The 9647-nt window shown below is 40.6% G+C and overlaps 2 protein-coding genes across 3 annotated transcripts in view; one reads left to right on the top strand and one right to left on the bottom strand.

Annotated features, from left to right (window-relative positions):
- The window catches only part of DNAJC2 (DnaJ heat shock protein family (Hsp40) member C2), a 35781-nt gene extending 34151 nt beyond the window's left edge, over positions 1 to 1630 (bottom strand). For both annotated transcript variants that reach the window (XM_008062488.2, XM_021714586.1), the window contains exon 1: positions 1323 to 1630. In XM_008062488.2, coding sequence (XP_008060679.1) covers positions 1323 to 1386 — 64 coding nt within the window. In that variant the 5' untranslated portion in view covers positions 1387 to 1630. The remainder of the gene's footprint in view (positions 1 to 1322) is intronic.
- Positions 1631 to 4134: 2504 nt separating this feature from the next.
- PSMC2 (proteasome 26S subunit, ATPase 2) overlaps positions 4135 to 9647 on the top strand; it is a 17777-nt gene continuing 12264 nt past the window's right edge. Inside the window, exons 1-2 of the mRNA XM_008062478.2 lie at positions 4135 to 4284; positions 8887 to 8924. Of these exons, the coding sequence (XP_008060669.1) occupies positions 4215 to 4284; positions 8887 to 8924 (108 nt within the window). The 5' untranslated portion in view covers positions 4135 to 4214. The remainder of the gene's footprint in view (positions 4285 to 8886; positions 8925 to 9647) is intronic.

Here is a 9647-nt window from a genome sequence, read left to right as displayed (position 1 = left end):
TGCGGTGGCCGGGAGCGGCCACTGCACTCCAGTCTGGGTGACAGAGTGAGACTCCAACTTAAAAAATAAAAATAAAAAAAAGATGGGCATGGTAGCCATGCACCAGCAGTCCCAGCTACTTGGGAGTCTGAGGCAGATGGATCACTTGAGCCTGGGAGTTTGAGGTTGTGGGGAGCCACAATTTTGTCACTGCAAAAGAAAAAAAGCACTCAGAAAAAAAAAATCACAAACCTGTAGGAAGGCATTATCTATATCTAGGAAGTGGAAGTAAATTACTGTATATCTGCATAAATTAGCAATTCAAAAAAATTGGTTCAGGAAAAAACTTGAACATCTTGATTTAAATTCGTATTCCGTAAGAAAGCAAAAAGTTTTTTAAAAATCCAGTAATGAATAACTCGGATAAAAGCTTTCCCTCGTACTTAATAGCCACAGTTTTCTATTTAAAAAAAAAAATTTTGACTTTTCATGTTTTAATTGGTCTGGGAAATTAAGACTTCCCCCACCTTACACAGGAGAGAATTCAATCATTGTATAGCAGAAGTACTACCTATATAATGTGGGTGTGCCTTTTAAGAAATGTTGCCTTTTCATCCAGTTGTAAGATGCAGATACACAAACCCCATGGGATATGCTCAAAATCACATCCAACAAGCGCCTATGTAAGTGCTTGTGGGAATTAATGTAGATCACTGAAACTGGAAACTCAAAGCTTACAATAACTACGACTGTCCTGAGCTATAAATCTAAGAAATTACGGCAGCAGGTCAAGTTTCACCAATAATGACTGCCTTTAAAAGTCTATATATGTGGACCTTTCCAGCAACCCAGGCAAGGGTCTTTTTAGACTATCAGGAGCAGTGTCGGAGTTCTGACATTAAAAAAAAAAAAAAGTCGTTGCAAACGTACAGGGAGAGAAAGGTGTTTAATAGCGCGCTAGCAGCAAAGCATTGTACGACCCCAAGCACGTGGGTGCTTGCTGCCGGTAGTCTCTTCGCCATAGGGCAGGGAGATGCGTATAGGACCCTTCCTGGGGTACCGGGGTGTTCGGTCCCGAATTGCTCGGCCCAATCTGTGAGTCAGCAACTGCGAGAGGAGGAAGCAACCGTAGGTGCCAAAAGGAAGACGCCCCTCACCCTCCTTCCTTCCAATCTAGGGTACGATTACTGTAAAGCAGGGAGCAAAAGGGCACTCGTCACGGCCCCACAAGTCCCAGACCTAGTCGCCAGGGTGTAGGGTAGAGAGACCCAGGGTCGCCGAGGGAGAGGATTGAGGCAGGGGCGGCTGAGATGGGACGGAACCGGGGTTGGGTGGGCACTTACCAGAGGTCAGAGTGTGGCTGATGGCGGTAACCTGGCCGTCCACGGCGCTTGGCAGGAGCAGCATGATGGCGCCCGGTCTAGACCCGCGGGCACAGCGGCTCACGTCCCGGGCGGAGGGCACTTAGCGTCCCCTCCAGTTCTGCCTTCCAGTCCGAGCCTCGCGCCTTGGCTCTACGACGCCCGGGAGCCGGCGCATGGAGACGACCAGAAAGCACTTCCGGGATGCTCTTTGCGGTCGCCAAACCCACTCCCAGGCGCCCTCGCCAACGTGTGCGACAGCCTAGTCCCTCGCTAACTCAGATCCGGCTGGAGATCAAGACGCACGAAAGAATGGTTCCTACACGCAAGAGTTTTTCTGTAAAAAGGATTATTTTCTCCGTCCTGGTGCAATACGTAGAACTGACTTTTTAAAAGCAGTTCCTTTAATATTCTTATCTTTAAGTTTCTACTACTTTATATATTATCCTGCACCTAACCAATGATTTTCCCCAGTAGCTCTACTTATATAAATAAAAAAATGAAAAGACGTATATGAACTAGTATCGACAATTACTAGTATAGTACAGTCATAGAGAATGTACTATAATTATGTACGTATGCCTGTGATACATTTGTTTACCTTAATAATAATAGGAGCTATTATTATTAAGCTATTGTTGTGCTATTACTAAGTAATTTACCTGCATTATCTCTTTTAATACTCATTTGGAAAAGGAACCTCTCTCATATTTAGATTCTGTTGCAAGGCCAGAAATCTTTTTAATTTGCTTTAATGGAATGCAGTTTTCTTTCAAGATAGTCTCAGTTACAGGACTCTGGAACTTAATTTTTTAATGCATAGTAAGAGCCATTGTAGTCCTACTGTACGCTTCCTACTAGGACTGAGGTCAAAAGCAAAAATGAGTGAAAGGAAACCAGTGGGCAAAGGCACACTTCCAAGGGCTGTATCCGGAACAGGTTGAGCAAAATAAACTTGATGTGCCACTCTTTGACAAGAAGCCCTAGACATTAGTAAATTATTCATTAGAGGTTACATTTTCACTATTAAATACATTTAATTAGTCGGTATATTTGCTGCATGACAAAAATTCACTTCAAAAATGACATTTCAAACACAACTAAGCCGGGCGGTGGCTCACGCCTATAATCTCAGCACTTTGGGAGACCAAAGCGAGAAGATTGCCTGCACCTAAGTGTTGGAGACCAGCCTGAGCAACTTGGTGAGACCTCATCTCTACAATGAACCAAAAAAAAAACACAAAAACAAAAATTAGCTGGGTGTGGTGGCACGTACCTGTGGTTCTAGCTACTTGGGAGTCTGAGGCAGAACAATCGCCTGAGCCCAGTAGGTCAAGGCTGCAGTGACCAGGAGCATGCTACTGCACTCCAGCCAGGGCAGTAGCAAAACTACTTAAAAAAATAATGTGCTAAAATATACATAATGTGAAATTTACTATCGTCACCATTTTTGAGTGCACGATTCAGTAATGTTGTGCAACCAATCTCTTGGATTCTTGTTTGTTTGTTTGTTTGTTTTTTTGAGTCGGAGTCTCACTCCGTCGCCCAGGCTGGAGTGCAGTGGCATGTTCACAACCACTTTCCAAGTAGCCGGAACCACAGGCGTGCGCTACCACATCCAGCTAATTTTTGATTTATTGTAGAGATAGGTCTCGCCAAGTTGCCCAGGTTGGTCTCGAACCCGCCGACTGAGGCAATCCACTCGCCTTGGCCTCTCGAAGTGCTGGGATTACAGGCTGAGCCACCGAGCCCGTTCTTTATTATTATTATTTTTAAAGGGTGATGGAGTCTTAATTAACAGTCTCACTGCAGAGAGCCAGAGAGTATGTGATAGCAGCGTTAGGAAGAAGCCCTAGCCTAGCTTCTTCCAAAACCCTTTTTATCTTGCAAAACTGAAGCTCTGTATCCATTGAATAACTCCCCATGGGCCATCAGGCTTCTTTCTGTCTCTGGGAATTTGACAACTCCAGGTACCCTATATAAGTGGGATGATGTATTTGTCTTGTGACTGGGTGTATAACCTAGCATAATGCCTGAATAGTATTTCACTGCATGTATATGCTACATTTTTAAAATCCATTAATCTGTAGATGGACACTTGGGTTACTTCCACATTTTCCGTTGTGATGGATGCTGCTTATGTACATGGATGTACATAGATATCTCTATGAGACCCTGTTTCCAATTCTTTGGGTATATACCCAGAAGTGGAGTTGCTGGTTCATATGGTAATTCTATTTTGACTTTTCTAAGGAATTATCACAACATTCTCAGAGCAGTTGCAACATTTTCCGATCTCATCAACGGTGTGCAAGAATTCCATTTTCTCCACAACCTTTCCAGGATGTATTTCCTATTTTTTTCTTATAGTAGCTATCCTAAAGGGTGTGAGGTGGCATCTATGATTTTGATTTGCATTTCCCTAACAGTGGTTTTGCTCATCTTTTATGTGTTTGTCGGTCATCTGTACATCTTCTTTGGAGAAATGTCTATTCAGATTCTTGGCCCATTTTAAAAAGCAGGTTGTTTTCTTGTGGAGTTGTAGTTCTTTATGTATTCTGAATATTAACTTCTTAACAGAAACATAGTACCTTCATTCTATTTGTAGATCTACTCTTTACTTATTGTATGTCTAGTATGACATATTTTACAAATACTGTCAGGTTTCCGTCTCGCGGGTAATGAATTCAAAACCAAGACCAGGGCGCCAACGCGATTTCTCCAGCGATCTGTTCGCCTCTCACTCGCGACGTAAGGGGGGACACGCAGAGCCCGGCTGCACTTCCGCTGGGGAAGGGAAAGGGAAGACACCACCGGAAGCAAGGAAGGTGCTGTGTAATCACTAAGGAGCTGAGGCACTTGGATCTACTAAAAATGCCGGATTACCTCGGTGCCGATCAGCGGAAAACCAAAGAGGATGAGAAGGACGACAAGCCCATCCGAGGTTAGTTGACATGGCAGGAGCTCGGAGCCGGGGCGGGACAAGCGTTGACACTGGAAAGAGCTGGATTCTTGCCCCCGGCTCTGCTCTTGCCCTTTGTACCCCTAGTGATTTTAGCCTGGACGCCAGCCAGGTCAACCTATTTGCCTTCTCTCTCTCATCCCACGACAGGTTCTACATTCATATCCTCCTGATGGAAATTTTTATTTATTCTCTGCTTTCGGGTCTTGAAGAAGTCATTCACGCTGCTTGGCCGTACAGGCCTTGTATAGTTCCTCAGCCTGGCCGTGTTTGGTCACCTGATACTCTTTCCTGACCTCCCGCTTCCCACAAGTACGACAACTTGGTGATCTCTGTGTAGCCAGAATTCCGAGACGTACTTTTCATTTTAAAAAACAAAACAAATTAGTTGATTCAATAATACAAGGCTCATAACTCAGGAAAAGATACATTAAAAAGCCTCCTACCCTTCGCCCCAGCCACCAACTTCTCGGGGGAGGAAATTAATATTGCCATTTTGCCTATCTTTATATATATATAGGCAGTCCTCTCGCCTCTGCTTTCCAAAGTGCTGAGATTCCAGGCATGAGTGACCGCACCCTGCAATATTATTTGTTTTTCAACAAATAATGCTCAGAAAGAGCAAATAAAAACTTTTTCCAAGGTTGCCTGGCAAATACTCAGAAAGAGCAAATAAAAACTTTTTCCAAGGTTGCCTAGCAAATACATGACCTTTTAAGGCCTAGCACCCAGGTTGTCAAAGCCCTTTTTTCTTTTGACTCCCTATTCTTGTGTCACATCATTTTGGGGTCTTCAGGAGTTATGTTGATGATCTTTGATCACCTCAATTCTGGTGAATCCCATCGTTACTGCACCTCAGCCACCTAAGGAGATGTTCACAATTAGAGACTTTATCGTTAAAGGAAACTGCTTCACTTCTAAAATATCAAACTTTCCATTTTTTCTCCCATCACAACTTTTTGCTCTTCAGTCTCCATTACCACTGAACCTTAACCTGATCGGTCTCTTGATGTTTCTAATTTGTATCACCTCCAATCTGGTTCCCTGCTCATACTATTTTCTTTTTCCCACAGTGCACTTACTATCTACTATCTTTGCTCATTGCACTTTTAGCTTTCTCCTTTGTAATTCTAAGAAGTTTCATTGTTTCTTCTTTTTCTGCTAATAGGCTGCCAGCATTGTTCAAACAAGTCACAAAACCATACTGATTAAGTTACTTCCAGTTTAAGCTTTCCATTCTCAAGTACCTAATTGCTGATTAGCATTTTTTGACTCTCCTATTGACTCCACTTGGTTTGACACTGTGTTTATTTCAAGCCTTTTAAAGGTTTCTCAAGTTCTCAGTTCAGTCTCTTAATTCCTGACTGATGACTTTTGGCTCTCTGCTGAGGAGACTGAGAATCCACCCAAGAGTTCTCTTAACTTCTCCATCATCTTCCATTTTTTGTCAAGTCTAACTTTCCTATCTGTGTTCCTGACCTTATCTCTTCCTCCTCTGGGACTTTGCTTCATCAGTCACCAGCTTACCTGCTTGTTTTCCTAGAGTTTTTTCCTTTTGTTCTTGTAAATATGCTAACGTCCATTTTTATCTTAAAAACACATAGTTGAGAAAATCTTTGTACTCTCCTAACCTCTCAAGCTACAATTCATTTTCCTTTTTTTCTTTCCCTGCCTAAAGGTGAAAGGATAGGTTGGGGAGTCAGAAAGACCTAGGCTTGGCTTTGCTTTGTCCATTCTCACACTGGCTGTTTGATAATGGACAAGCCACTTAAATTCTGTGAAATTTAGTTTATCCTGTCTGGAATGTGAAAATAATTATATTCACTTTACAAGCTTATATAGGATTAAATAAAATAATCTATATGTATTTCTTAATCACAGTGTACCATACAGTGATTATCTCAATAGTTATTACTATTATATCCACTGTGTACATTTCTTTACTACTTAGTTTCTTTTTTTAAACCCCTTGCAGTTTGGTTTTTGTCACTATAAATCTGTTGAAGCAGATCAGTGTTTTCTTAATTTCCACGTCTTTAGTATTTTGTCAGTCCTAGAGTTTTTGTCATTGCTGAGCCTTTCATTAAGGCTCCCATTGTTTCTTTGAACCTTCCTGTTTATCTTCCTTTTTTGACTACTCTTTCCTTTATTCTGTCCTCACTTGATTTTGTTTATGTTAATTTCATCCATTCTTATCCTGAACTGCCTTTTCTCTATATATACTTACCTAGTCAATCTTGCTGGCACTTGAACTCTAGAGTCAGATATCTCTCTGCCTTCTAGATTGCGTCATCAGGATATACCAGTGTATTGGAGAGTTCCCAGGACTACCTTCAGGTTTAATAACTCACTGAGAGTATTCACAGGACTTAGCATATAGATGTACTCATGACAATGGTAGAGTGAAAGGATACAAAGCAAAATCAGCAAAGAGAAAAGGCACATGGGGCAAAGTCCAAGAGAAACATGGCACAAACTTCCAAGAATCCTCTTCTGGTAGAGTCACCTAGGATGTGTTTAATGCCAGCAACAAGTTGTGACAACCTGTAAAGTGTTGCTAACCAGGGTAGCTTGTTAGAGACTTGGCATCCAGGGTTTTTATTAGGGACTGGACAAAGTAGGCAATTTTGCAAAGCACATATCAAAATTCCAGACTCCTAGAAGGAAAGCAGGTGTTCAGCATAAACCATGTATTTTGTACAAACAGTTTAGGCACAGTGAATCACTTTTATCAATTCTGGGAATGATGAGAACCATCAGAAATTTGTGTTCTCAAACACAGCCAACAACCAACTTTGTAATAAGACCTGTCAAAGGATAGCAGTCATGACTGCTGTATTTTTTTCTGCACAGGTAGCAGTGCCACAAACTTAACAAAATTAACATTGAACTTGGTATCTCCCTCTGCCAACCAGTTTCTAGTGTGATTCCTCTATTTCTGCTAGAGGGTACCACCTTCTTTTGAGGTACCTAGGTGCAAAGCTAGGGCATCATGCTTGATTCTGTCTCCCTCAGCTCTTCACTTTTAGTCATTTGTCATGATCTGTAGAGTCTTCCTCTGAGGACTTTTTATCTACCACTTCCTTTCTCTTTTTACTGCCGCCACCGTGTGTAATGTTCTTGTGACTTCTAACTCACCTCACATACTCCAGTCTGTTCTTCATACCTTAGTGAGCAAATTCTTCCTAAGGCACAGTTCCTATAATGTGGCCCTTGTTACCTCATTCTGGCGTTCGTGGTCTACCTCACCAGGGCCCCAAACCTCCATCTACCTAATTTCCCATTTACTACCTAACATGTTTACTGTTTCAGCTAAACTGGTTTAGCTGCTTTTACCTGAGCATGCTTTTTTCCTACCTGTACTCATGCATAGTTTTTTTTAAAAAGGGCTATGTTGCCTTCTGAAAATAGCTTGTCTTTCCAAATTGAAAAAAAAATGTATGTACAGTTGGTTCTTATTATTCATGGTAGATATGTTCTGTAAAGTTGCTGCAAACACTGAATTAGCAAACACTGAACAATTCCTTCTAGGAGAAATACATATACACATATCTCACATAGATTATAATCCTAAATCCTGAAAGCAACTCATCCTGGCACATTCTTTTTCTTTATTTTATAAAAGAGAAAACGAAGTTCAGAAGTGTTAAGTGACTTGACTAAGGCCACCATACTAACAGATTTCCAGAGTTAGGAATCAAACCCTGCCCAGTTGGCCCCAGAGCCTGAGCTGCTTAGATTGTACTGCAATTTCTGTACCATCTCCATCCTCTGGCCATCTCATTTTAAAATTATTTAAAACAAATGTGGAGAATACCCTGAAATGGTGTTCATCTAAATGCTAACAGTATTCATCTAGTACTTCAAGTGATTTACAATAAATCCTTTTTATTCACAAATTCTGCATTTGTGAATTCACCTAGTTGCTCAAATTTATTTGTAATATTTCAGTATGAGAGCTGAAACAAGAGGGCATAGTGACTTGTTCTCAGCTGTGAACTAAAAATTTTTGCCACTCTCTGCATGTTCATGTATGACCATGAAAGCACATGAGTATTGATTTGAGGATTACAAATAAATTTGAGCAATTAGGCGGATTCACAAATGCAGAATTTGTGAATAAAAAGGATTAATTGTAAATCAACACCTGTTAGTGTTTAGGTGAACACCATTTCAGTGTATTCACATTTATTTTAAATAATTTTTATGTAAAAACAAATTATATGTAAGTTCTGTATGCTGTGTTGTTTAACTTACTTGGATTTATTTAATAGAATTTCTTGGATAGCTTTCTATTCCTATGTTCATTTTAATACCTGCATTGTATTTCATTGTATGAATATAATATCATTTAACCGAGATCCTTAATGGATATGTTTTATGTCTGTACTATATAAAATATACAAAATATGTATTCATGTATATTATGTATATTATGTACTTTTTAAATTCTTCTTTTCCTCTGATTAGATAAAGATTTCTTAAATTCAGGAACTATTTTATTGTATTTATAGCATCATAATTTTGTTTAGTTTTTGTCACTCAAAACAATTTGAATCTTATGTATTATCTCTCTTCTTTTAGCTCTGGATGAGGGAGATATTGCCTTGCTGAAAACTTATGTAAGTCCTTTCAATATTTACAAAGTATAGATGTCATATATTGAAATAAAAAAGATTTTGGGCTGGGCACAGTGGCTCATGCCTGTAATCCCAGCACTTTGGGAGGTGGGGGGAGGGGGGGGTGAAAGGATTGCCTGAGCCCAGGTGTTCTAGATCAACCTGGGCAACTTGGTGAGACCATGTCTCTACAACAAATCAAAAAATTAGCCAGGTGTGGTGGCTTGTGCCTGTAATTCTAGCTACTTGGAAGGCTGAAGGACTGCCAGAGCCCAGCAGGTCAAGACAGTGGTAGCCGTGATTATACCACTGTACTCCAGTCTGGGCAACAACGTGAGACTCCGCCTAAAAACAAAACAAAACAAAAAAATTTTTTTTGGTATTATCCTTTCAAAATAATTAGAAGAGAATGTCTAGCAGTTTATAGTAATCTTCACTGAAAAAAAGTACTTATCTAAAGTTTCTGTCTAGAATAGAGTATCTAAGCTTATATATTATTTTTATTATTTTTATTTTTGTGAAGAAAGAAAAGATTTATTTAAAAAGAGATCACAACTGGGCTTGGGGGCTCAGCCTGTAATCCTGCGCCTTTGGGAGGCTGAGGTGAGTGGATTCGCCTGAGCCCGCGGGTTCGAGACCCACCTGGGCAACTTGACGAGACCTCATCTCCACAATAAATCAAAAAAATTAGCCGGGCGTGGTAGTGGGCGCCTGTAGTTCCAGCTA

This window comes from Carlito syrichta, unplaced genomic scaffold, assembly GCF_000164805.1.
Source record: "Carlito syrichta isolate Samal-C Ts95f unplaced genomic scaffold, Tarsius_syrichta-2.0.1 Scaffold96015, whole genome shotgun sequence".
NCBI classification, from domain to species: domain Eukaryota; kingdom Metazoa; phylum Chordata; class Mammalia; order Primates; family Tarsiidae; genus Carlito; species Carlito syrichta.
Note: the sequence above shows the minus strand (reverse complement) of the source record. Positions and strands in the feature narration are given on the sequence as shown.